At 54.9% G+C, this 27,292-nt stretch overlaps 1 protein-coding gene across 3 annotated transcripts; it reads right to left on the minus strand.

Moving 5' to 3' along the window:
• RGMA (repulsive guidance molecule BMP co-receptor a) lies at positions 1-27,292 on the minus strand. Of its 3 annotated transcripts, XM_063347015.1 has the most exons (5): positions 27,087-27,292; positions 26,847-26,951; positions 18,674-18,789; positions 5,190-5,701; positions 1-3,139 (listed from the first exon to the last, which is right to left on the minus strand). In XM_063347015.1, exons 1-5 carry the CDS (start codon positions 27,290-27,292, stop codon positions 2,438-2,440), a joined length of 1,641 nt encoding a protein of 546 aa, XP_063203085.1. In that variant the 3' UTR covers positions 1-2,437. The 3 variants fall into 3 exon arrangements, with proteins under 3 accessions (XP_063203085.1, XP_063203084.1, XP_063203083.1); XM_063347014.1 differs by lacking the exon at positions 27,087-27,292 and having other exon boundaries at positions 26,847-27,031; XM_063347013.1 differs by lacking the exons at positions 26,847-26,951; positions 27,087-27,292 and adding an exon at positions 19,097-19,115.

Raw genomic sequence — 27,292 nt, forward strand, 5'->3', positions numbered from 1 at the left:
CTTTACTTGCGTTTCTCTCAATAAATAATTTACAGTATATACACGCGGTGACACTCCCCTGGGTCTCAACGCGGGGAGGAGGTGGGGGAGAGGGGCCTTCTCGCAATGCCCCCCCCCCCCCGCCTTTGCTTATGTATTTCTTTTGTTTCCAAGTATCGGGTCTTTCTTGGCCACACTTCACCTTTAACCAGAACTGGGTCAAACACAACCAAAATAAAGTGCTTCACTGTTTGCCTTTAAAATAGGGATAACCCAACCACCACGCGACAGACGGCCACCACTGGAGTGCTCACCCGGACAGTGGGACTGAGCCACGCCATAATCAAATTGACTTTCCTTGGCTGGAAATCACCCCTAAACCACAGCTCATCGTGCCGTAGGGTGATCGCTACATGGGAAAGGGAGGTGCTAAGGGAAGTATTGACTTGTTGGCACGCTGTGGCTTGGCCGGCTAAGACTGCTTTCAAGAAGCTCCGCGTCTTCAGAGGGATGCTTTGCACAGCCGCTGGTAATCTATGGGGCAACACAGCAAGGAAGAAAAAAGCTTCCTCTCACCCAGTGACAAATTTTGACGTTCAAAACTTGCGCTTTCAATTTCTAGGGAAGACAGGAACTCGGTTCTTTCTTTAACAAAGGAAACAAAAAGTCCAAATCAGCAGTTAGTGCATTGGGAAGCCAAAAACTGTCCTGTGCCGTGGTCCAGTGGCTGCTCTCTGCAGCGCCTCCGAGCTGTGATATCCTTATTTCCAAATCTCCCTCAACAGAACACCTGGGGCACCAGCAAACAAAGCAAGGAGCAAAGTAGTAAACACATCTTTTTGTTTCGTTTCTTTCCTTAAACATTTAAAAACCAAGTACATCTCTTCATCTGTACAGTCACACGAGATCAATGCCAGGGCTCTATATATTAAAGAGACAATATAAATTACATCCATTGACACAATTTTGCATTTCTCTGCTGCTTTACAAATGGAGCTCTAGAGCTGTTAGGACACAATGAATAGTCACGTAGAGTATTTACACCAGGCTGCCTCTTGGCACCAGTTCAGACTGCCAAACGTAGCCTGTTCCCACCTCTTTTGGTGCTAGCTTGTCTCATCGTGCCCAGAGACCTCCCCTGAGAGCAGGAGGTGCCCCCAAGAGTGAGACGTGGTGTGGGGCTGGTTTCTGGGAACTTCCCCCTGAGGAAAGGAGGGGAAACCCATCAAGAGGTCTCTCCAAGAGGCAGACCAAAGGTGGTCTTGCCGTTTGTTCAGCGGGCGATGAGGTGAACCACAGAGGAACATGAAGAGGAGGAGATGGGCAGCACTGCGTGGTGGGGGAAGGAGATCATTGATGGTTTCAAGGCAGGGAACAGACATCTGGGGACAGTCGAGGGGGGGGGGGGGTCCTCTGCTGCATCCTGTCTTCTGGCTGGATTTCTGACATTTCCCCATTTCTGATACAAGCCCAGAAGGGCTTAAGGTGCAACTGGTCTGCAATGGGGTTGCAAGTCATGGCCCCAGGACGAGGAGCAGAGCAGAGACCTAGCAGCAAACAAACAGAGCACGATGCTCCTGCTCCATCCCAGGGCCCGGCCGAGCCATGGGCAGGTGAGGGGGTGTGGGGCTGGAGGGAGGTGTGGGTCGGGTCTCCCACTGAGCAGCCTCCCCGCTGCCAGTTTTAGGGGACCAGGCAGCAAACGGCGCAAGGAACTCATCCAACACTGGGCAGAAGTTACAGAAACCGCTTGAGTACTGGCCAGGTTTCTCCCGTTGCCATCAAGAGTCCTCGGTGGGTCCGGGCAGAGACAGGGGAGCCAGGAATACAACTACCAAGTGAATCAGCCGAATGAACTGGCTAAAACAGGAGATGCCCTTTGAACCGTAACAAACACAAGCTGAGGCTTGAGGAACACATTCCCCTTACACCCAGAAGATGCCTGGCACTGGTGGGACCCTTCCCCACCATTTCGGCCCCTTGCACCGATGGGGCTGCAGGGAGAGCGGGATATGCCCTGTCAGGGGCCAGGATTGGCCCCGTCTCGCTGCTCCGCGCCCTCCTCGCAGGTTCTGCTCTCCAAAGACAAAGCCACGGTTGCACACGCCAATGTCACAGTCACTACGTGCATTTTCGGGACCTGAGGGAGCACTACGAGGAGGAGGGGGCTCCTTGGCACCCATGCTACTGGGAGGAGGAGGACGACGAGAAGGGGAGGCGAGGAAGGTCAGACAAGGTACAGCCCAGCAAAAACTCCTGACCGATCCCATTGGCAGCACATTCTTCCCAGGCAAGAGCTGGGAAGGTGGAGGACCTGATGCTGAAGAGAGGGGTTGAGATTTGAGGACAACCCATGCGGCTCTGATATCCAACCTCCCGTTGTCCAGCGCTGCCATCTCATCCCTGGTCCCCTCCTGCTCCCATTTCCCTGCTCTCCACGGTGGGAAGGAGCAAACCTCTATAACAAGCCCAACCAACACTGACTCAAACACAGCAGTGCTACCCAGAGCGTGGGGGAGGTCCCCGAGGGAGCCATGTTGCCTGGGGCGAGGTCCCGTGTCCTTTCATAGAGGTGCAGCTTGTCTTTGTTGGAGTGAAGCATCTTCACATCCTCAAAGGCATAGTAAGCAGCCAGCATGAAGTTGACATCCCCTGTCGTGAGGAGGTCGAAGACGCAGGACTGGAAGTAGAGGTCCTCCACAGGCAGCTTTTCCCTGCACTTGGCCGTGGCTGTTTCGTATGTGAAGGCCTGGGGTGGGGCTGACAGACTGGGCCCCTTCCTACGAGCACGGCCCTCTGTGGCCTGAGCTGAGCGGATGGTCTGGAAGTCAATCTGTTGGTTGAGTGGACAACCACGGAGGCACAGGTAGAGGCCCTGACTGTCCCGGTCCTCCACAGCGTTGACCACCTCCTCCGGCATCCGCACAGCGAAGGTGAGGTACCGGCCCACCTGCCTCACCACAATGGTGGTGCCAATGTACTTTGCTTGGATCTCGATGTGTTGGCCCGACACCTTCTCGGTGATCTTCAGGCTGTTGGCTCCATGCTTGTCCCCACCATTCTTGGAGCCATCGGCAAAGGCAGCAGGGAGCTCGTCCATCTCTGCCTGGTACACTTTCTGGTCCACACACTCCTGGAAGCTCTTGAAGATGATGGTGAGCTGCGAGGGAGGAAAGAAAGGAGCAGAGTTACAACCAGCAATGACCACCTGAGAGCACGGGGCCACCACCAGGAGCAGCATGGGAGATGGAGGAGCCACCTCCTCAGCCCAGCCGGGACTGTGGTCATGGGCAGGTGCTTCATCCTAAGAACTTACCCTAACTTTTAGGCACCCAGACATGGCCATCCTGCTTCAGCACAGGGATATGGATACCACGTATGGAGTGAAGACCCGGACACTGGACTGAATGTACCACCTGGATCTACACTGTTATCTCCAGGCCCAACACAGGACCCCCCTTGTAGCTAGCGCTGGTTGGAGTATCACTACTCACAGGCTTGTGGTGACATGCCTGTGCATGCAGCACTTCTTGCCTCCAGGGCCTGGCAGTCGGCAGAGGGGGATGAGCCCTGACTCTCCTAGAGGCAGTGGAGCTTCTTCTCTGGCTCCGATGGCATTTACATCTTAAAGGCTGGACCTCTTCCTTTCCCTGGCTACTCACAGACTAGAGTCTTCTCCTCTGGGCACCAGAACGTGCCGTGCTCCATCTCAACCATGCAGACACACACATGTTCAGCATGTTTGAGTGGGCAGGTCCTTCTAGGGGTGATATGGGAGTAGACTGAGCCCAACACGGCTCCCACCCTTGGCTAGGCTCACACACTTGCTGTCCTGGCTACCTGTCTCCTGCTACCTCCTCTGGGTCCAGCCCCATCTCTGCCTGGAGGATGGAGGGTAGACCAGAGAACATCATGCAAAAACAAAGGAAGAGCCCCATGGACTGAGAGACTCCCACATTTTCCAGCAGCACATGGTCCTCTAGCAATGACCCAGTAATGCTTTCCACAGCTCATGATGCAGATCTCATGACTAATCCCTCCTCACCACAAGCCCGTGAGGCAGATAACGGGTGAAAAGGCTCAATTAAGATGGTGATCCTGGGATCCAGCCTAGAAATTGCAGGTCCCTGGGGTCCTTATGGAGTGCTTCCCTCAAGCCAGATTTCCCTGCAAGCTTCAGCAGGTTTTGATGTCTTTTGGTAGGTAAGGAGTTGAGAGCATCGTTAAGTATCTTTAAGGAGTTTTTTTAGGGACAAGTCAAAACTAAAAAGCCAGCTCCAGCTCAGGCTAAACAGGAGACATCCAGAGCTGAGAAGCAGTCCCTGTCCTACATGTGCTTCTCTCCTCTCCCCACATACAGGGAGAAGATCTCCCAGACACAGCGGACATCTTCCAAAAGCAGGAACTTTTGGAAGCTCTTTGGAAGCTTTGGCTCCTGCTCAGCCTCCCTTTTTTTGGCACAAAAAGTGGCCTGTTAGCTTGAGAGCTTGTGCACCACGGAGCAACATGACAACTCATCAGCTCCAGGTCTCTCCTGAAGCTGAGGCCATGGTCACACGAGTCCTGATGCATCACAGCAACACATTTTCACTTGGGTTTTCTCAGTGTTTGTCCTGCACCTTCAGGATGCTTATTTAGGCTGTCAAAGCACCACCAGAAAAAGAACGTGCCCCAGAAAATGCCTTGACTTGGCTGCAAACCACAAAGACAATTCTGAGCCTGGGCAGTGGGGAAGGCAGCGCGAGGAACTCAGCTCCCTCCAGGATGTTCCCTGCAAGCTGGAGCCTCCCTGGAGGGCTATCCTGGATTTTCTTGGACCTTGGGTGACCAAAGCTGACACCATCATTCCTGGTCTGGCTGTTCACAGAAACCTGGAGTCCCTCAAGTGGGAGCCCTCTTAATTTGCCATCCCCGACTTTGGCCATGATTGCCCTCTGAGCTGCAGCGTCTCTGCCTGCTACCCATGATGGGGCTGGATGTGCTCAGGAAGAAACCACAGGTCATTCGCAAGTCATGGTGGAAGGAAAGAGGAAGGATGGGTGTCTGATATTTTAGGCCAAACACTCAAATTCAGAAGAGCTCCCACCCAGTCTTCCCCTCCCCAAGGAGATGTGCAAACAGTGGAGGACACAGAGGGTGGGAAGAAAGGCTGTTCAGAAGCACCTCTTCCCTTGCCCACCTCTGCTCACGGGGACATGTCCGAGGCTCACCTTGCTGGTGGCGGTGGCCGTGGATCCAGGCAGCACCGGCGTGTTGGTGACCTGGACATTCAGGTAGTTATTGTCTATGAGCGGCCAAGCCCCTTGCACCTTGCAGGTTTGGAAAGTGTCTGTGAAAGTCCTGAGGTGGGGGTCCCCGAAGAGCCCGCAGTGGGTGTAGTTGGGGGCAGCCGAATGTTTGTGAAAGCTCTTCTCGTAGTGGCAGATTTCGGGGCTGTCAGAGCGCTCCTGGCTATCCCCGGGGGGCAATGTCCGGAGGCGGGGCTGGGACGTGGGGCCATCTTTGGAGCAGTTGTGTTGCTCCATGAGATCGTCTATGCCATGCACGGCGGAGTGGTAGGCCAGGTCGCCCCTGCAGGTGCGGGCGGTGCGGCGGGTGCAGTGCGCGTAGGCGCGCAGCGCCGTGCAGAATTCCGGCGCCTCCTCCGTGCCCAGGTGGTGGGAGCCCGACGTGGCCGCCCAGAACTCAGAGTTGCACTTGAGGATCTTGCATGGAGATGTCACTGCGGGAAGGGAGGGAAACACAAGGCGGTCAATGCTTGCATGCCTGCGTGTGGGACATCCAACTCTACCCCCAGCAAGAGGTTGGTGTCCTCCTCCCACAGCGCAAACTCGTGACATTGGCTCTACCGCATGACCGGGCCTCGCTCACCAGACGTGACCCTCTCACATGACCCAACTCTCCTGCATCAAAGCCAAAGAAACCAACAGGATCTGCCCCAATTTAAGCCAAGAAGGGAAAGAGCATCCAGCCTTTAGAGTAATGCTCCTGGGGGAAAACCAGGGTGTAGAAGAATGGGACATATTCATTAGCAGCGATAAGGGAGAATCATCAATGTGGGGGGAAAAGGTGGGGGTTTTAATGCCTTTTTGGGGTTTGACATTCAAAGCTTTGTGCTGCATGAATTGCTGTGCGTTGTGTCCAGACCGAGCTCTACCAGCACGCCGTCTGCCTTCCTTTTCCTCTTTCATGGGCACGGGGAAACCCAGCCCCGGCATGACCGCTGTGCCCCAGACACATCGACACGCCGGGGTGAGAGCAGGATCTGTGCCGTGACCGACCCTGCCGCAGAGCCAGCGGCCACCCCGCCACCCTCACGGCTGCAGCGGTGCATGGAGCAACGCTTGCCAATGTCCCCGTGCCCCCGGAAAGGAGGAGAAGCCAAAAAACCTCCTTCTTGCCTGCCGTGCGCCTCTGCCAAGCCCCGGCAGCCCGTTCCCAGCCAAGGCCCACTGAGAGAGAACAAGAGGTGGAGGAGAAAAACCGGCGCGGCCGGGTGCGGGGATGCCAGCAGAGCCCCCGCCTCCCCCTCGCACCCGCCTTGCGTCGCCCATGCGGAGGCGAAGCCAAAGGCAGCAGGGCCCTCGCCGGGCTCAGCCGCGGCCCCGGTGCTCGCCGGCAAGGCAGAGGAAAGCAGAGAAAATTCAGATCCTGGTTGGTTTGTTGTTTTTTGTCTCCCCCAACGCCTGCTTCCCTGGAGCAGCCTTGAAAGCGGCTGTGCAAAAAGCACACGGCCATCCCCGGACGTCGCACAGACTCTGCTCTGCCCGCGCCAGTTTGCATTCGTGCTGGGTGAACCCAGGCTCACACCACTTCAAATTCATGGTGTTTTTCCTTCCCCTCCTCTTAAGCGACCCCCTCGGAGGGCTTGGAGACAGGACGGACTCGGGCACAAAAAGGACAAGAAGAAAAGCCCCACCATTTCCAGATGCTTTCGTGGTGCCTCTCGCAGGCGTACACGTACGTTCCTGTCTCGGGGTTTGTTTAGAAGGAGGCTGGCGAGGCATCTGTGCCAAAACCATTTCAGATTTGTTTAAAAAGAAAGTTACAAAACCCAGTATTGTTTCAGGGAAAACAGTATGTTTTACTTTTAAACATCGCAGTGCTGGAAACCTAAACATAGCTGGTGCTGGAAAATCAGAAAGGGAGACCAAGGCTATAAAACACCGAGCAGCCCGGCTTTAAGAAACGAGCCTGCCTCCTCTCCCTTTCCAAGAAGAGTGAGGTGCAAATAGGAAATGGTGACAGGTTCCTCACAGTTTTAAAATTCATGTTTACTAAACTCAGATGCTAGCAACAGCACCGAGAACCCAGGAGCTGTTTTGGCTTGGCACCATCCCATTAGAACCTGCAAGAAGCACCGTGAAAAGCCTTTAACTCATCATTGACCAGAGGCGACACGGTAACAAGCTTTTGACCTGGGACACGGGCTCACGCTTCTGCTAAGCCTTCTGCACCCATGGGTCAAATTGAAAACACAGTTATTATCTCATGTCCCTTTTTTTTCCCCACCCCAAGAGTGTGGTTTTCCACCAAAGACGCTTTGCTTATCAGTGGGCTCCCCACCACAGCCACCGCCTTGCCACGGAGGGTTTTTTTGCTCGGCCTTTCTCCCGGATGAGAAACACGACGAAATGCTGTCTCGTTACCTACAGGAAGAAAAGCCCTGCTCCCCAGCGCTGCCCGCCTTGGCTCGGGAGGCTGTAGGTTCAAACACGGCTGTTGCAATATGCTATAGCCAGCATGGTGCCGAAAATCTGAGGGAGAAGTCAGGGATGGCATTTAATGCAGGCGATGGTGCACGGTAGCAGAGTCAGAGTGACAGGAACGAACTTCCTGGCATGGGGAGCGCACGCAGGCATGTTTCGGGACGAGATTCTCACGGTGCAGGTTTATCGGGGTGGAAAATAAGGAAAATGCATCTCACTCCCTCTGACCAGGGGCTTTGCAGATGCCCCAGGACACTCCCAGTGGAAGGCAGGAGTCAAAAAACCACGCAGGAGTGTGACCAGTGCCGCCACTGCCAGTTATCCCAAACAATTGTGGCACCAGGCAATTAAAAGCATTGCTCTCCTAGTAGTTATGCTAATGTACAGCTGGAGGATGCCTTGAGGTTGCGTGTGACCAAACCGAATGCGCTGTCACTGCAGACAGACTTGCCAGCACAGCCCCAGGAGGAGCTGGAGGACGCGTCCCTGGCCATGCGGGACCCACACACCCCACTTCGCCTGGCGGCTCGGTGAGGCACCGGCATGAAGGTGCAAAGCATCCCGTCCAGCTCGCAGAGCCCAGCCCTTCGGCCGCTGTGTAGATAGTTGTTTTTTTTTTTTTTATTTAGTAGGAATAAAGCCGTAGCCTGCTGCTCTTTAAGGACGTGCTTCGTTTGCTTGGATCAGGAGATGCAAGCGCGAGCTGCGGCAGCCTACGGACAGGGTGGGCTGCTGCAAAACAGCCCCCCCAGATACTCGCTGCTAAACACGTCCTTGTGCCGAGCATCCCTCGCCGCCGCACCGCCCCAGGGTCACGCATGACTTTATAAAGTACTGAGTTAAAACAAACAAACAAACAAAAAAACCCCAACAAACCCCAACAAAACCATGGGCAGGGAAGCCCATCTCCTTCCTCCCTGGGCCTGAAGGGGGAGCGTTCTTCTTTAAGATGTTATCGCTCGGGTTTTTTGGCACCCGTCCCTTTTTCGCTGTTTCGCTCAGGGCCCCATATAAGGCCAGATCTCCAAAGCCAGGTGCCGAGCGGCAGAGGCGGTGTGTGTGCGAGCAGGGCCGCGCGCCCTCCCCGGCCCCTCACGCCTGGGCTACCCCGGAGAGGCTTCTCCAAGCGCACCGGTGGCCAAAGGCTTTGGCAAAGCCCTGGCGCTGCTGGGGAAGGACCACAGCTGATGAAGGCCATGGAGAAAAGCAGGCACAACCCTCTCCCCCTCCGACGAGCAGGCCTTGCCTTGCCTCGTCCCCTCTGGCAGCAGCTTTGGCACAGGCGGTGCAGGCTCATTTGTACCCGGGCCAAGAAACGATGTTTATTCAATTTCGCATAATCTATTTTCCATCGACTCAACAATGGATCTGTTTTTCAACCACAGATGACTTAGCACGGAAACAAACCCCTCTCGAGCAGGAACCCAGCTCTCCTGGGATCTCTGAGACACCTCCGGGGGTCCGGGTGATGCCACCACCCTCCTCCCTCCACAAGGGGCCCTTCACCCTGGGGACGGGTGACTTCAACCCCTGGTAGCCCAGCCACCTCCCAACCTCCCCATTATCTTCTCTTTTCAAGGGCTTGGTGCCACTCAAATGAGACAAAAAACTTCCTTCGGTATCTTGAAACCAACGATTTCAGAAAGTTTCAAGCCAGAAGAAATCATTAAATCACCAAGGCCAAGACGGCCCCCTCCCTGTGCGCAGCCCGGTGCCCCCTGTTTGTTCAGGTATACCTCCCATGAGGACTTCTGCGGTCTGCCCAGTCTGAAAGGCCACCCCTTTCCTCAGCGGGCCGTTTCAGGAGTTTATCACCTTTACAAAACGCGGGTCTTGGTTCTAAGTGGATTTTATCTGACTTCATTGTAAGGACATAAAAAGAACCAGCGATTTTCTCCAAAGCAGTAAAAGGTCCGTTAGTAACCAGTCCGTTTCCCACAAAGATATTTACACACTGCAATCAAGTCACTTGTCAATCCTCTAGATAAGCTTAAACGGTCTGCACTTTTAAGTTCTCGCTGGAAGGTGTTTGCCCAGCCCTACCATCACACCGCCCTCCGGCAGGCTCGTTTCCTGCAAAAACCTACCACCCATTGGGGCGATACCGATGTGGGACGCGCGCTCCCCGCTCTCCCGAGGTCACCCCTTTCGCCGGGGCATTGCACCGCAGCCGGCACCAAGATGTGCAGTTTGGCCGTGACCTTTTCCAGAGCTCCCAGTTTGCAAAGCGCCAGTCCTCCATCCTGCAAGGATCCCGTGGTCCACCTGCCCGGGCGAGCTCCTACTTGGTCAGGAACCTGGGGTATCGCACGACCCGGGTCCCACTGCTCTGCCCTCGTCATTGGTACGTTATATTACACGCTGCTAAATCAAGTGTTCAAACACATTACTTGCACACATCTCACTTTTACCAACCTTTTAATTATCGGTGCCCCCTATTTTCCCTTCAGCTGGTGTCAGGTTGCCTGGATTTCATTTACCCAAATCATGCTTTTTCAGAAAACGAGCACAAAATCAACAATTCCTCTGTTCTGCTGGAATTTCTCTAGCAAAGACAATTAGTGGAAATTAATTTCAGAAAGCAAAAGCCAAATCCTTCGAGACTCCTGCATGCATGTTAACCAGACCTGTTAATTTTAAAGCGCTCACTGCTAAGAGATGTTGTTTAATATCCTCTTGGTTACTAACGGGCTGGAAAGTATTTCATCACCCACATGTGATGCAAATACATCATCCCGCGTCTTTCCAAATATATGGATTGAAGTGTAGATGTGCAAGCCTCACACATGCAGTAAAAGGCTTTTTCGGAGAACACAGTAAAACGTAATTACCTTTGGCCTCAGATCTGAGCACCTAGACTTCGGCTCCTAAACACATATTTATTTAAGTAATCTAAATAAACATATTTATGCTGACACCTCAATAGGAAAGGCACGATTCTCGGAGGTGCTAAATACCAGCAACATCTACCAGCCTCAAGGAGATGTGGGCTGCTCAGCTCCTGGGCGGACAGCCGTCACCACCAGCACCAGAATGACCCCAAGAGAGTTAATAAACCCACAGTGCTCCTCAAAAACCCAGCTGACAGGATCCCTTCCAGAAAGATTTCAGGAGTCCAAAGCAAAACCAGAGGGGATGAAAGACATCAGCCCTTTGCATCCAGCCTCTTGCCCTGTCCACGTCCCATTGGGGAAGTCTACAAGAGCCATCCCACCTGCCGACCACGCTGGACTCACGTCTTGGTGCCCGCGTGGGCTGCAAGGCCAACACACATCAACTGGTGCCATGTCACACCAGGGAGAGAAATGAGCCCATGAGTGCCGTCCGCAGCCCTGATGGAGGGGGTGTCGCGGGCAGGAGCAGCTCTCCTGAGCCCCAAAGGGCACCGTGGGGAGAGGAAGACCCAAGGGCCACCTGACCCAAGCTTCGTGAAAGGATTTGTGCACGATGGCAGCGCCGGGCTCTTCCAGCGACCTCCTTTGAACTGTTAATCAAGCACAATCTTGCAGAATAATAGCCTGGTTATTATTGCCTTGTTTGCATAACAAAGGGGCCCAATAAAACTGATTTGACTGTGCTCAGAGGGGGTGTGAAAGATCAGCCCTGAGAAAAGAGCTGCAGGAATGCAGCAAACTGCTCCAAAGCCTCAACCCAGGAAGAAAGACAATGCAATTTGCCATCAAGAAAAGCCCAATAGACCAATAAATTACCCATGTGCAAAGGGATTAGATCAGGTTTCAGTTGCACTGAAGTGGGGGGAGGAAGACCAGGAGGAGGGAACTGAAGGAGAAAAATAAACCTGACTCTCTTAAAGCGCTGGAGCCCATATTTTGCAAGGGGAGGTTGGCTCGGAGGGGCCACCTTCCACACTGGGGCCTGGTTTTTGTGCTCTTTTCCACTGGCAAAAGCAGCAGATGCATTAAATCCAGACAAAGGATGTGTTGATAGAGTGACTCGAGATGCATCCAAGAGCACACCTCAATCCACGCAGCTTCTTTTAACCCAGTCTTTGTCTTGCTCAAGAGGATGCTGGGGAAAGGTTTCTCCAGTTTCTCTAAGTCAAACGAGGGACACGGAAGCTTTCTCGTTTCAACCTGCGTCAATCACTAAAGCATCTGGAGGACCTGCCACGGCCAACTCCCTTTTGTCCTCAGCACCGAGTTCATGGCCCCCCATCTCTCCTCTCCTGGCGTCGCGGAGACACAGGGCAAGCACAGGCAGGAAAAAAGCAGAGGCAGTGTCTTCACGGGCATGAACCGTTGGATGCTGCCGAAGGAGCCCTTGATCGTTCCTGTCACTTAGTCAGCTCTTTTGGCTCCGAGAGTCAGCTTACCACTGACCCGGCATGCTTAGCGGGGGCGAACGTGTCTCTCCCCAGCGCCTCCCCGGCCAGCATCACTCCTCCACGCTCACCTCGACATCCCCATGCAGGGAGCAGGGCGAGCACACACCACTGGAGAGGGCATCAACCATGGAGCTCATAGCCAGGGCCGTGAGCGGCTGACGATGCTGCTCTGAGAATTACCGGCAAATCTTGGGAAGTGCGGGAGGCACGATGGGCTGAAAGGAGGAACCAGCGTTTACAGCCAAAGCAGTAACAGAGTTACAGACTTTGCTCTGAGAACTTCATCCTGGGATTCAGGCTTCAGCGTTGTCTTTGCCACAACCGTCAAGGTTCCACCAGCTTGGAGGAAGCAGCGCTGGTGGACAGTTCGGAGGATGCGGGTTTTGCTCCATGGGTGCATGCTGTGAGCTGGTGGATGGAGGGAAGTGATCTCCTCTGATTCTCCATCTGCAGAAAGCTGCTAATGAAGCTGGCTCCCCGCCACAGGGTGCCGCGGGCTGGAAAGCGGTGCTGGAGCTGCACACCTGGGCTTTCCCAGCTGGGGAGTGCCCGGCTGCTTGCACCAAGAGTTCTCAAGAGCTGGTAAATCTCCTCGAGGGGGAGTGGTCCATTTTACAGGTGAGGACGCTGAGGAAGTGAAGGGTTTCACCCAAGACAGAGCCCGGCGAGAAGAGAGGTGGATTCGCTCTCTCATCCCCTGCATGAAGCCATCACCCTCAGCTTCCTCCCCTGGCCAACACCACCCGTGTCCCCAGTCCCTCTGAAGCAGCGGTACCCAGACAAGGCCACCTCCACCAACCACCCCCATCGCCGAGTGTTTCGGGTTTCCAGCAGACATCCCTCTCCCCACGCCGAAGCTGTTTTCCCAGGGTGCCTTTGAAGGCACGGCTGCCACCCACCAGCGCCCGGGGGCCCCCCAGGTGTGGCAGCAGGTCCCTCGCCCTCCTCCCCCTCGCCCGGGCAGCGGCGGGGCTGGCAGGGAAACGCTTTCTGCTCACAGGTGTGGATTCCCTCTAGGAATAATCATCCCCGCCGTGCTCTTGTGAAATTTCAACCCTTCAAACGCAGAGGTAAATGAGACACGAAACGAAGAGATGGAGAAAAGCCCGGAGCACATAAATCTGGATGAGGCAAATTTATACAATTAAACGCCTGCCAAAAAAATTGCGGCATCTCAATCGGAGGCGTTGGTTTGCGCGCAGGGCGTGGGGTGGCAGCTGCCCGGCTGGCAGGCAGCAGCACCACGAGCCCCCCGAATACCCACGCGGGCACCCAACTAGTGCTGGGACCACACGGGGATCTAGTGGATCCCCTCCTGCGGGTTGGGCTCCCACCGACACCAGACTCGCTCCCCACCGCTCATGTCCCATGGAAGCCACAATAGCTGTTCCTCCTTCACAGCCACAGACCTTCGGAGGTTTATTTATTTTCAAATGCACCTGATTGCTGCCTCCCCTGGGCTCAAGGTTTTAATTTTTGGAGAAAAAGTAACTTTTTAACTACAACAGACCCCCCCCGCCGAGTCCCACTGCCCCGCACCCTCCCAACCCCAGCACAGTGATGCTCTCAACATCGCTGTGGGCTGGCAAAGCCCAGAGCCAGGATCTGTCCCTAAAACGTCCTGCCACATGTCCTCGTCATCTCAGGAAGGGCCGTCTGGAGTGTGTCACAAGGCAAGAAAAAAAAAAAGTAGCTTGTCCAAAACCTGAAATGCCATAGATCATTACTAGGGCTTTGGGGACCAAAGTCAACAGCTGTCCAGGAAGGAGAGGAAACCAAGGGAGGAGAAAGTACTTTGGGCTCAAGTGGAGCTTGCTCTCTGCCTGACCCATAAAAACCCCATATATGCAAGGATAGCTCTGCTTGTTGGGAATTCAACAGCCAAACTCCCCGGGAGGCTCAGGCAGCTGAAAGTGGGACTCGACACCCTTCTGGTGCTCCACCCTGAAGGACTTACTGTTCTCCCATCTGCAGGGACGCCAGCCCCTGGCTGCCCCGCACACCCCGGCCAGGCCGTTAGACAGAGCGGCTCAGTCTGCGCCTACGAGGGCTGCGTGTGTGTAGGAGCCAGCTTGTTCTCTGCAGTAAGAGCCCAATGACTTCATCAAGGGGATGGCATCTGGTTTTGCAGTTGGCCATAATTCAATTCTCCCCCTTGCTGCAGGAATTTCAGCTGGTGAAGCAGTGATTTACTCAGCCGGGCTGCACTTGAGTGCAAAGCAATCTTGAGGCTACAATCGAATGCCCTGTTATTTTGAGAGCTCACGGACAAGGGAATAAATATCCTCTTCTTCTCATCCCAGTAGCTGCCAAGTGCAGGGTACGAAGCTTTTTAAAGGCATTTAGGGGCTCTCCTCTTACAAGCGCGCACCGGGTGCCGTGCACGGCCAGGCAGGGCCCTGCCTGCACAGATCCCTCCTGATCTGCAGCATCAAGACAGGATTTGCCAGGACAGCCAGAAAAACGCCAGGCTCCCCCTTGACCTGACCCACACCACAGCTGCATCTCTGAGCATCCCCCACGCTCCCCGAAACCCCTTCCCTGTCACCCCAGCACACACCACTCCTGCCTCGCAGCAGCCCCGAGTTCACCCCAGCCCCCTTCAATCCACCTGGGACCCTAATGCTATTTTTTTGGTCCTGGGTTCCCACACTCTCCCTTATTCCACGTTTGGCATCTGCTCCAATGGGCAAAGCAAATCAAACCCATCCAGGTGGACCAAACACCCTCGTCTTTGACCTTTGCTGTCCTGCTAACACTCATCCCCTTGGGAGCTGTTGGACTTGCAGGGCCCCTTCAATCCACCTGGGACCCTAATGCTCTTTTTTTGGTCCTGGGTTCCCACACTCATCCTTATTCCTAGTCTGGTGTCTGCTCCAATGGGCAAAGCAAATCAAAAACCCAATCAAACCCATGAAATGGACCAAACCCCCTCATCTTTGATCTTCTTTGCTGTCCTCCTAACGCTCATGCCCTTGGGAGCTGCAGGACTCCGCTGGGGGGGGTCTCCCAAAGGGCTGATGGGCTGAGGAGGGGCTCACTCGGGCCATGCACTGCCCTGCCAGAGCCTACGGTTGCTTTACGGCATGTGCCCACCAGGGAGCCAGAAGAGAGACCACAAAACTCATTGTCCCTGGGCCCTGATCCAGCGCGGCAGCCCGGTGCTCCGGGGACAGCAGGTTGGTGCAGAGACGGAGCAGAGCCCCCAGGTTAGGAAGTTTTTATGGCTGCCCAGCCCTGCAAGCCCTTTCATGGGCACATCCGACCCAGCACGGCTCTTTGGGCCACAAAGAAGGAAACCTCAGCTGCTGCCATGATAAACCCAAAGTCACTCTTTATAGCCCCCCGTTCCCAGTAACGAAGGGCTGGGAATTTCAGGATTTTCTGTGGAAAAAAGCAACATATCCACCCCACCTGCATTAAAAATGAGGCGCCTCCTTCCAGCCCCACAACGAGCCTTGCTGGCAGTCGCAGAGAACTCCCTGTTCCAAGTACGAGACCAGCTCCGAGCGAGCAACAAAACAGGGAAGCCAAAATATTTCCAGGTTTACGTTTTGAATCCCTCCCTTCTTCTCTGCCCCGACAACGTCCTGCACAGGCGCGCTGCTCCCCTGACGCCACCTTCCCGGGCCCCCAGCACAGCTCCCCGGTCGCGGCGTTGTGGAGGTGTTGTTTTAACAGCCCCTAAGCCCCCCTTCTCAATTTCGGCTTAATGCTGCCATCGTGTCCCTCCCTGCCGCTGAGACAAAAGCCATTTATCAACCGAGCCGATACACCTCCAGTAGGGACGGATCCTTATCTGGAATCATACTGCATTGCTCAGATGGACCAAGAGCAGGAAAATCTCATATATTTTTTTTTTTTTTGGGGGGGGGAGGCAGGAGCGTATTATGAGCCATTGCCGAAACGGCAAGGCTGAAGACAAACCGGGAAAGCCAAAGCAAACCGGAGTACGAGGGAGAGAGCGCAAAGCCTGACATCTGGGGCAAAACACCCAGGGCCAGATTTTGGAAGTGCAGGAGGGTAACAAAAGGATTTGCAAGAAAACTCGGCAGAGCTTGTACTGGGAGGCACGGGGGGGGTCAGCCGAGCACCCCGGGGAAATCAGGGTCCCAGGCGGGAAGGGAGAGCACCCACGAGCATCCGACGCTGGGACTTGGCACAAGCAGGACTTCTGCCAGGGAAGGTGTCAGCAGTGGCCTGCTCTGCCCAAACCTCCTTCCCCAGCTGCCCCACGCTCAGAGGTCACCCCGACCTACACGGGGGGGGGGGGGGGACACGGACGGGGACAGACACCCACACCGGTGCCCCCCAGCCCAAGGGTGCTCGACGGCGGGGGCCGCCCAGGAGGCAGCGGGGTGAAGCCCATCGGTGTGAGAGCAGCCTAAGCGGGAATCCAGCCCGGGGTGTGCGCGTAGGGGGGGGGGGTGGGGGGGGGTGTTAAGCAAATAAATAAATAGGGCAGGACTCGGCGAGGCACTGATCTGACACGCCGAGCGCCCGCTTGGGCAGCCTCCAGCGGCCCCGCTCACCCGGGGCTCTCCGGAGGGGTGCGAAGCTTCCTCGGGGCTGGGAACCTGCTGGGAACCCACAAAATCCCAGGAAGCAGTAGGGAAAAACAGGCAAAAGTTCCTCCAGGGAATAAATCCCCCCCTCTTCCCCCCCCCCCCCACCACCACCACCACTACCTTCCCAACCCCAAAAAAAGCTTTCGACGAAAGCCCCCGGCGCGCTCCCAGCCCCTGCGCACGGGGAGCACCGTCTCCGCCTGCGCCCCGCTCCCGCGGGCTCCGGATCGCCCCGTTCTGCCAGTTCTTTGCACCTTATTTGACTGCTGAAGGGAGAATCAAACAAAGCAGCCAGCCAGATCTCCTATCAAGTTCTTTCTTGCACCGTAAATCTCACCCGCCTTCAACGCTTTGCAACTCCAAAACGCTCCGAAAAAGGACGTTAAGCAACGCACGTTGGGAACAGCTCCAGAGTTTCCAGAAAAAAAAAGAAAAAAAAAAAAAAAAAAAAGGGGGTGGGGGTGGGTGTTCAGCTTCCAGCCTGCTGGGAAATCCCCTGGGAGAAACGGGGACCAGAGGGGACACCTCAGCGCCAAGGGCAGCGCTGAAAACGGTCGCTTTCCTGCAGCAGGGCTAAGAGGGCAAAGTGGGGGGGGGGGGGGGGAAGGGCGTAAAGCAGTTATTTATTTATTTACTGCATGTGTGTGCAAGACTGCTTCACCTACGGTTATGCAAAAGAAAGGCAGAGGCGATTTAAAAATTAATAAGTTACATTTTTAAAAAAGGAAAGTTTGACTAAACGAAAAAGATAAACGGGGAGGGGGGGATTTAAGCGTTAGGGCTTTTCTTTCTCCCTTCTGCTTTCTCTCCTTCCCCCCCCCCCCCCCCGCGCCAAACCCTTGCAAATGAAGAAAAAAAAAAAAAAAAGGAGGTAAAGAAATTGGAGAGTTTTGGAAGGAACAAATCCGCCTCTGTGGACTGGGTTTCCCCTCCCCCAACAAAAACAAGCACTCAGGGCTTGAAGGAATTTGCAGGCAGAGATCTGCCAAAAACATTGTGAAAAACTATGGGGGATTCATTGGAAACAGATGGCGTTTTCAGCTGTAATTCTGAAATTCTCTCCTTTTCTGACACAATACAAACAAACCGGGGATTGGGGAGGGGGGAGGCAGAGCCCGGCGCTCGGTGCGAGCGGCCGGGGGGGGCGCGGGGAAGGAAGGGCCGGCGGGCGAGGGCTCGCCCGGGGGAGCCGATGCTTGCCCGGACCATTTGGTTGCCATCCCGCCCTCGGACAGCAAAACAGCTCCTGTGTTAAGTTTTCCAACGAAATAATGGTGCTGAGTTCCTCACCCCCCCCCAAAAAAAAAACACAAAAAAAAAACGCGCCGGGAGAGAAGGGGGATCCCGCTCGGTGCCGCCCGCGCATCCTCCGCCGCCCTCCGCGCTGCCGGGCCCAGGTGAGCCCCGGGGCCGTGCTCCCCCCTCCATAAAGCCGCGCAGCATCCCCCCCCCCAGACACCCGAACTTCCCAAAAATCACAAAGCAACGACCCCCTTTCCCGCCCCATTCTCCGCAACCTCCCTCGGGTTCTTCCCTTCCCGGGGGGTCTCGGAGCAGGGACCCCCCACTGCACTCAAGGGCTGAAATTTGGCATCTGGGGTGTTAATGTGTGGGGGTGTCCCGTCCGTCCCCCCCACCCCCCGTTTCCTTTCAAGGCACAGAGCCCCCCCGGGAACGGGAGAACAAGGTAACCTGCCTGACGCTGTCAGCAACAACCCCCGGCTGCCTTCCCCGGGAATTGCTTTGATTCCGACCATCTCCTTCCTTGTGGGATGAGGCAGCGGGGAGACAAAGAAGATGAGGTCAAGGAAAAACACCCACCGCAGCTGCTTGGGGAAAAGGGAATCGGGGAGGGGGGGGAAGGGGGGGGGGGGGGACGGGGGACGGACACGACCCACACCAAAACTGAGCCCCACTTGCTTATTTTAAACATGTGGCAAACTGCTGCAAAAGAGAGGGAGAGAGAAAGAGGCCCAGAGACAGGGGGAACGGAGGCGGCTATCCAAAGGCTGCGAGAAATACAGGGGAGGTGAGGGGGAAATAATCTTCAAAATAAAGAGGCTGTTCCTTACCTGAAGGGAAGATGCAGAGAAAGACAGGGAGGATTTGGAAAAGTCCCAGGGCTGTGGATCCTGCCCCTCTCCCCATACCCATCCATCCAGCTCGAGCTTTAACCACTATCCTCTCCCTGGAAGAAGAGTTTAAAAAGAAAAGAAAAAAAAAAAAAAGAAAAAAAAAAGGAGAAGGGAAGAGAGGGAGAGAAAAACAAAAGGGAAAAATAAATCAATCGAAAGAAAGACTTGGGAAAAAATAAAATCAAAAGCCCCACATGGCTCCGCGGAGCGATGCAGGGACGGGCGGCCCCAGCTCCGGGCTGCGGTGGCCTCTGCACTGAGAGATTACACAGACTTTTTCTCCTTCTTTCCTCCTCCTCCTCCTCTCCTTCCCCTCCTCCTCCTTCTCTCCTTCCCCTCCCATTACAAACCAGCCCAAACCATCAATCATCCCGGCTGCCTTCCAATGCCTGCATCCTCTCCCTGCGCCTCCTCCACTCCCCGGCGCGGCCGCCCGCCTCCCCGGCCATGCTCCTCCGGCGGCGTGGAAGGGGCGGAGGAACGAGCGCCCTGCTCCGCAGCCATGGGGAGGGAGAGGGGAAGAAAGAGCCTGGTAGACCCGCACAAGGGGGTTACTGCTGTGGGTCCAGCCACCAAACCCTCCCGGGCCCTGTGGGGAAGGGGGTCGGGGGGTGTGTGTGGGCAAGGGGGTGTCGATGGTCCCATGGAACAAGGGCTGCGGGAAGGAGTCTTGGGATTTTTTGTGCCCCGTCTCCCCGCCGTCATGCATGGCCGCTCGGTTGCAATCTGGGAGAGGGGCTTCCTCCCACCCCACCGGGGTCTCGGCACCCAGCGCGCCCTCCCTGCCGCTTTCCCGTGGGCCTAACGAGCGCTTTGGATTTCCCCAAAATGAAGCAGTTTGGAGCCGAGGGGCCATCGCACAGCAGAGGGGGGAAACTGAGGCAGGGAGATGCTAAGCAGATTGTGCGGGGCAGGGGTTGCGAGAGCGATGCTGTGGCCCCCAGCCCGCTGGGACACGGCCCCTCCCCGCCCGGCACAAGGAGCTCCTCCATGCTGCCCCAGCCCTGGCTGCGCACTAGGTGTGAGCGTTTCACAACCGTTCCAGGTCATTCACCCGCGCTGGCACTGACAGCGGTGAAGTAAGCCCAGGTGACTCAGAAACAGCAAGTCTCATAGATCCTTATCATTAGACCGACATTCCTCGGAGAGGGGGACGACTGTCGGGGGTCCCCAAATCCTGCTGCCAGCCCGCTGAGGACTGATGGAGAGGACTAACGCGTACCTAACGCTCTCTCAGGACCTCCACCATAGCCTGGTCTGCACCACCAGCCCGCATATAGACCTGGATATTCAGCTTTTGCTGGGGGTAAGTCTCACCAGTTGTGTGGGTACAGTTGTCCCGAGGGGTCTCACTTTGTAAGCACCCCTTAAAGACCCTTTGGGCAGCCCCCAGGCAGACGGCAGTCCTGGGAGCACCCGCATGGACCATGTAGATGGAGCAGCAGCTTGAAGCACACAGGTATTTGCCCTTTGGGTTTCAAAATCCTGCTCTCTTTCACCTGCAATGCCACAGCACAAGGAGGCGAGTAGCTTGGACCTGCAGCCCCAGCATCCCAGGGGTCTGCTCCACCCAGGAAAGGGCTAAGAGGCATCCCCTTAACAGCTCACTTGGACCTATTTAAAATTTCTTTTGAAGGATGTTTTAGCCACAGCGAACTAAGACAACTTCACTTCTGAATGAGCGTGCCCACGGGTGTAAGCTTTAATTAATATACTTTAACTTCCCTGTTTTAGATCATTAGCCCTCCTTTGATTGAGTGCCCCCTTGCCATCCTAATGTTTCAACTCCTTTCTCTTGGGGATCTTATACAAAGAATAAAAGGATGCTGGATGTTTTACACAACCCTTCTTCCAACTCTGTAAATGCCCTTTAACAACAGATCTTTCCTCCTGTAGCTCGGTATAGGCCTGGGATGCTCCTTGACTCTGCTCCTAGTTGTCCTTGGAAAATCCCCTCTCTTACACCTCACAATCACTCTTGGGGATGCTTTTTGGAGTGATGATAGCTCAAAGTCTCCAAGAAGACGTTGTGATCTCCTCCTGCTGTGGACCGAACCTGTGATTCGGCTACAACAAATATCCCATGGAAGGTGAGGGGAGGAAGAGGAGCTGGGAGTGAATATCCACGGAGCAAAGGGGTCTAACCACACCTATCCAGTTCTCCTTGGGGGAAACTGAGCCCCCTGGCCTCCAAACAAAGGAGGAGCTTCACCGGGGGCTTCATCCAGGCTGCAGCTGCAATTAAAACACTGACGCTTTTCCATCTGGGACCCAGATGGGATCCAAAAATCCTGGGGCCTTGCCTGCTTGACTGGAGATGTGTCTCTGTCCTGATCCTCCTACAGCTGCCCTCAGACGATGTCCACTAAAAGTCAGAAGGAGCTCTGTGTGCGGAAGAGCTGCCAGACCAGGCTGAGCTGGGCAGGAGATGAAAGCTGGCAGCCCGGATCCAGACCTGTAGCAAAGGCAGCGTGGGAGGAACGCCTACTCCAAAGCACCTCTTTGTGGGGGGATGTCAAACAGGGGCAAATATGTCCAAACCCTGCCAGCTGCTGCTACCACCCAAGAAGAAATGCCTGCTGATGGGATGTGTAGGCAGCTGGAGCTGGAAGGGGCCTGGAGGGAGGAGGGAGAGGGTCCATGAGCTGGGGAGAGCCCAGGCTGGGGGGAGAGAACAAGGGATGGGATTTCAGACCCCAAATCCCTTCTTCTCGCTCTCACCCTGTCCTCTTGCAATGCAACCCCTGCTTTTATTCCAGTCTGAAACATATCACTTCTGCCATCGTCCCGGCTGATCACATATAGCATGATCTATTTATTTTTAACTCAAAAAACCCTGTCTGAATTACAAACTTTTAAAATCCAGCTGCTAAATAGCTGCTGTGAGGTTGTTTGACCGAAGGCGCCAATTTGGTATTGCCGTTTTGTGGCAAGCTGACACCTCGCAACGATAGACTGGAATCCGGTTCGAAGCATCATTTTTAAAATAAGACCCTTGTTGGAGCTTCTGCCTTTGGCGTAGGGAGAACTGTGCTGCCATAAAGCAACGGTCCGATGCCCCTGGCTCCAGTTTGTCAAAATTTCTCCTTGATTTTGCTCAGTTGCATCATGCATTGCAAATGGGATTGCTGTTTTTGGCACCGATCAAAGCAGCGGATTTCGCTGGAGAAAACAACAGATGTGTCCAAACCGTAACTGCAGAGCAGGAAAAGGCCCCAAATAAGGTGCGTTTCTGAAATCCTGCTCCCCCTTCCCCATTTTTGAAATAACCTTCACCTTTCTCATTAGCTGAATCAAAGATCTGGACTTTAAATCACCTACTGAAACGCAGGTGATGTGAAATTCGGATCTCCGCCTTGGTGAATGGGGATATCTGGGCTTGGAAATGTGGAGTGACTGTGTTTTCTTCTGTTTCTTTATTTCTCGAAGCCTGGCCGGGGCTCCCCCGTTTAGGCAGCGCCGAGCCCGATGCTCTTCGCAAACAGTATGTGGGAAACCACCCACCGCTACAAGGCAAACAGCTCCGAGGCACAGCGGAGTTTCGCCGCGCAGCCGCTCAGCTCCGGGGGCAAAGGCACCTCCGCGGTCACAGACGCGGCGAGTCTCCTGTCTGGTGTCATTACGGAGGGGTGACACGCAAATCGCAGCCGGGGTTAGGTGAGAGAGCGTTCTCCGAGGGATTTGCGGGATGAGCGGGAGGATCCTGGTTCCCAGCGGAAACTCAGCCGGCATCACTCGCCTCAACTTTACTTTTCTCTGCCCTGCATCACGCCGGGCACGGCTGGGGGCTTCAGCGGGGCTGAATAAACGTGTCTTAATTTGAACCCCAAGGTTTACAGGCGATACCTCCCCTCACAACCTTCCTAATGGAATTATTCACTACCTGTAATTATAGGGCTAAAACGGTAAACACGGGCATTTCTGAGGGCTGTAGCTAGTAGTTAGAGGAATGGATGGCAGGGCTCCTGCTCTGCTCCTGACTCTCCCACGACCTTTCTGCATGGCCACTCTTCACGCCACAATCTCCGCGAAGCTTCAGCACGTGCCTTTGCCCGCTCTGCCTCAGGACAAGGCACTCGACCACGCCGGATGAGACGTGGTCACCTGTGCAGGAAGCCAATCCTGAAATGTTCTGCACTGATACATGTTTGGGGTGAGCAGCGAAAAGCAAACTGCTCCCTAAAGGAAGAAGAAAGGAACTTTGGAGCGGAAACCCCCAAATTGTTGTCTGGGGAGGTTTGATGACTGATCCCAAAACGTTTGTGGAAGTAAAACCAAACACCTGTGCTCTGAACAGTTCCCTTATTAAAGAAAAAAACTCCCAAGAAGAAGAAAACAAAAAAAAACCTTCATCTTTTTGCAGGAACAGCCACACCTCTCACGTTTGCAATACTGGAAGATGCTGCTTTTCATTGTAAAGACCCTTCTTTTACTCATAATTCATTTTCTTTTATCATTTTACAGTTTCCCTGGCTGACAGCATGAGCAGACGCTCTCCCTGAGCTGTGCCCCTCCAAGCTGCCCGATACGCATCTCAACCCCCTTCCCTACTAACCCGTAGGGTTACTAACCTACTAACCCTACCGACAACAGCTGGGAAAGCGGCTGACGGGGCAGGTGTCCCCCCCAAGGTCTCGCTAGTGCTCACGGAACTGCTGCAGTCCCTGCCCGAGGATGGAGCCGGGCTTTGAAGACCGACCCACTCCTGCGTGGCAAAGCGCGGGGAAGAGTTTGCTGGTTTAGCTGATCCTCCTCCCCACAGCTGCCCTGGGAACACCAGGCTCCCCAGTCCGGCTGGGGAATGAGAGGTCAGCGGGTTGAAAGCGGAGTAAAACACAGCTTGGCAACACCAATAAATAAAATAGTAAGAATGCTTGATTGACCCGCAACTTTGCATCCTCAGATTAACCGATTAACAGCAGCCCCGACTGAAGTCGCCGCGGGTGACTAGGCTAGGGCTACCTAGCCATCTTGGTTGCCTAGCTAGGGCTACCAAGATGATGAGGGGCCTGGAACACCTCTCTTATGACGAAAGGCTGAAGGATTTGGGTCTCTTTATTCTGGAAAAAAGACGGGGGGGGATCTTATCAACATTTATAAATACTTAAAGGGTGGGTGTCAGGAGGATGGGGCCAGGCTCTTTTCAGTGGTGGCCAGCGACAGGACAAGAGGTAATGGGCACAAACTTGACCATAGGAAGTTCCACCTAAACATGACGAGGAGCTTCTTTCCTTTGAGGGTGGCAGAGCCCTGGCACAGGCTGCCCAGAGAGGTGGTGGAGTCTCCATCTCTGGAGACATTCAGAACCCCCCTGGACGTGTTCCTGTGCCACCTGCTCTGGGTGACCCTGCTCTGGCAGGGGGTTGGACTGGATGATCTCCAGAGGTCCCTTCCAACCCCTGCCATTCTGTGATTCTGTGACCCTGCTGTGGGTGACTTTGCTGTGGGCTCTCTCTTCAAAGTCCCCATTCCAAGCTCACAGCCCATAAAAGTCACCTCTAAATGCTCACCACCGGCCAGGCTGGACAAGGGGAAGGGAAGATGGGCTGGTGGAGAACTTGCAGTCTCACCCATGAGAGCAAGCAAAACGAGCAGGGATATTTCCAGGCAAATAGAGTTCATCCCATCAACTTTTTTTTTTTTTTTGACTGGTGGCATTCATTCGTGTCTCTCCCTTTCCCTGGCTTGCAAAGCCCTGTGGGGTGAGGCCTGATTCCTACACGTGGGAGCGTGTAACCACCCCTTGTTCGGCAGTGTTTGGAGGGCTGGCTGGAATTCACCATCTGTATATTTAGTTCTCTGCGGGGAGATGGTCTTCCTGGCCCAGTCTCCTCTTTGGGGTAAATACCAAGCAATATCTCTTTCCTGTATCTTCTTCGCATCTGGGCTCCAAAAGAAAGAAAATAAAAGGTGGCCCAGGAGGTTCCCAAGAGCAAGTTCGAACGGCCAAATGTCAGCTCAGCAGAAAAGATGGGTAAATCTGAACTGCCAAAAAATAAACAGCACAGAAGAACTGCAGAGAACCGGGTGTTTATCAGCGGAGACAGAAACCAGTCTGTGTAATGGGACAGTCTTTCTCTGCTGCGTTTAAATACTCCTGGTATCTTGACAAAGTGCAAACACAGCTCCCTAATTCCACCCCACCTCCCCCCAAGCAACAGGTCAGCTAAGGACATCTCCTGGGTCTCGTTTAAAGGTGGGAGATGACATGGAGCGTTTGCAAAGCTGCATCTTCAACTTGTTGAGAAAGGGGTGGTTGAAGGATCCTATGGAAAAAGGTCTGTGAAAGCCAAGGACCTTGCCCAGGTCCCCACGTGTCAATTCCTGACAGCAGTGGCCAGAAATACAACCCCGCCGCAGGACACCTTTCCTGTGCTGTCAGTCATGAAACACTGTCAGTGTCATCAGCTGATTGAAAACTTTTTTCCTGAATATCTGGGAAAGAGACATTCCTTCTTATGGGAAAAAGGCAAAAAAAAGAACCTCCCCAAAAACCCAACTTTAATCTAGCACCTCTATAGGTATTTCGGCAAATGAAAATGGGAGTTTTTGTGAGAGTGGCTTGGAGGTGGCACTGGGAGTTCTCCTGGCTCCAAGCTCAGGCCAGAGCTGGGACTGGAGATGGGCTGGGGCTTGGCTGGAGCTGGGACTGGGGCTGGGCTGGAGCTGGGGCTGGGACTAGGTCTGGGACTATAGCTGGGGCTGGGAGTGGGGCTGGGAGTGGGACCAGGGCTGGGACTGGGGCTTGGGCTTGTACTGGGACTGGGACTAGACTGGGGCTAGGGCTGGGACTGGAGCTGCGACAGGGACTGGAGCCAGGACTGGGGCTGAGCTGGGGATGGGGCTTGTGCTGGGACTGAGACTGAGAGCAGACTGGGGCTGGGACCAAGGCTGCGACTGGGACTGGAGCTGGGACTAGACTGGGGCTGGGGCTGGGGCCGGGGCTGCGGCCCCACTGGGTGGTGCTGTTATCCCTGCGCCGCCTGCAAAAGTATCCAGTTTATAAAATAAATGCAATCCAACGCCGCCTTAAACCACATGACATAACAGCAGCTTGCGAGCTTCCATTAAAATCTCAATTTGGGGAAATTGATTCTACCTCTGAGCAATTGCGATGCAATTACTCCAACAGGCAGCAATCAAGAATCACATCAAAACAACACCAAACTTTCATCTCCTGCCTCGCAACCACCACCACAACAAAAAGCACCTGTCTCTCAAACACGGCCCGGTTTCCTTAAATGTATATAATATTTAGGAAGGGCAACATGCGGGTCCCAAGAGTGGAAGCAAACCTCCACAGAGGCTGCTCTGGCTGGTGCCTCTGAAATGTCCTGACTGGGGGCTATACTCTGTCCCGTCCCCCCCCTCCTGTCTGAGGTTATGGGCTATTTACGGACTCAGTTCACCAGGAGCAAAGTCTCCCCCCACGGCCAGACACGCTCCAGCTGCCCATCCTCTCCCTGCGCACAGATGTGGCCGTCCCTCCCCATGTCCCACATCTGTCCAGATGCCACCATCCCCCCCCCCTACCCCACCCCCCCCCACCCCTTTGGCTTCTTGCCCTCGGAGGCTACGAACCCCCCAGCGCTTCGCCACCACAGAGAGTTTAGGGGAAAGCTTTGTGTCCCCGCAAACCAAGCGCTCCCGTCTCGATAATCGCGATCTCCCCCCACCCCCCCCCCCCCACACCCCCCTCCGCCTTGATGAGCTCGCCAACGGAATGGGGCAAATATCGGGGAGGGGGTTTTCAGTTTTCATCAGGGGTCGGGCGAGGAATTATTCAATTGACTGAGCCCAGCGGGGTGCATTTCCAGCGGCAGCCCCATCAGAAGGGCGGATAAATGAATCGCCGCATGCTCGCCGGGCTGGTATCAAGCCGGACAGAGGGAGCGAGAAAATGGGAAGAAACGAGGTTTCTTAGAAAAAAGGCCGGGAAAGGGGGGGGGGGGGGGGCGGGGGGGGAGATGGGGCGGGGGGGACGGGACACGGCCGGGGAGCGGCAGCGACAGCCTCAACAGGTCCCGCGGAGGAAGGGCCATGCAGGGAGCCGGGGGCAGCATGCGGCCGAGGGGGGGGGCGCCCGCGTAGCCCCCCCGCCCCCGCTTACCTTAGCGGCCGCATCAGCCTCTCCAGCCCTCCGCGGGGGTCGGTGCGGGGAGCGGCGGCTTTTGGTTTGGTGGGTTGGTTTTTTTGTCGGGTTTTTTTTTTTTTTTTTCCCCGCTTTTCCCAGGAGGGGGGAGATAAAACCGAAAATAAACCCAAATGAAATAAACCCAAGTGAAATAAACCCAAATGAAATAATAAACCCAAATGAAATAAAAGCAAAAAACAAAAAAAAGGCAAATAAAATAAAAAAATAGAGACAAATAAAATAAAATAGTGGTGGGGGGGAAAAAAAACCCAACCCACAGAAGAGGCGGGGGGGTTGGGGGGGGGGAAGGCCAACGGCGGGGCGCAGGCAGCCCCCCCTGCCCTGCGCAGGGCAGCCCCGGCGGGGAGCAGCGCGGCCTCGCTCAGCGGGACGCGGGGAGCCGCATCGCCCTCCCGGAGCAT

Source organism: Chroicocephalus ridibundus, chromosome 9 (genome assembly GCF_963924245.1).
Source record: "Chroicocephalus ridibundus chromosome 9, bChrRid1.1, whole genome shotgun sequence".
Taxonomy (NCBI): domain Eukaryota; kingdom Metazoa; phylum Chordata; class Aves; order Charadriiformes; family Laridae; genus Chroicocephalus; species Chroicocephalus ridibundus.

What these genes read in the sequence shown, in the direction of transcription:
- RGMA (XM_063347015.1), bottom strand. Translation starts at nt 27,292, where the DNA reads ATGCTCCGGGAGGGCGATGCGGCTCCCCGCGTCCCGCTGAGCGAGGCC. An exon ending in TCTCTGCATCTTCCCTTCAG is followed by an intron (nt 5,702 to 18,673) that starts GTAAGGAACAGC and finishes CCCTTCCCGCAG; the next exon opens with TGACATCTCCATGCAAGATC. An exon ending in CGGCCACCGCCACCAGCAAG is followed by an intron (nt 3,140 to 5,189) that starts GTGAGCCTCGGA and finishes CCTCCCTCGCAG; the next exon opens with CTCACCATCATCTTCAAGAG.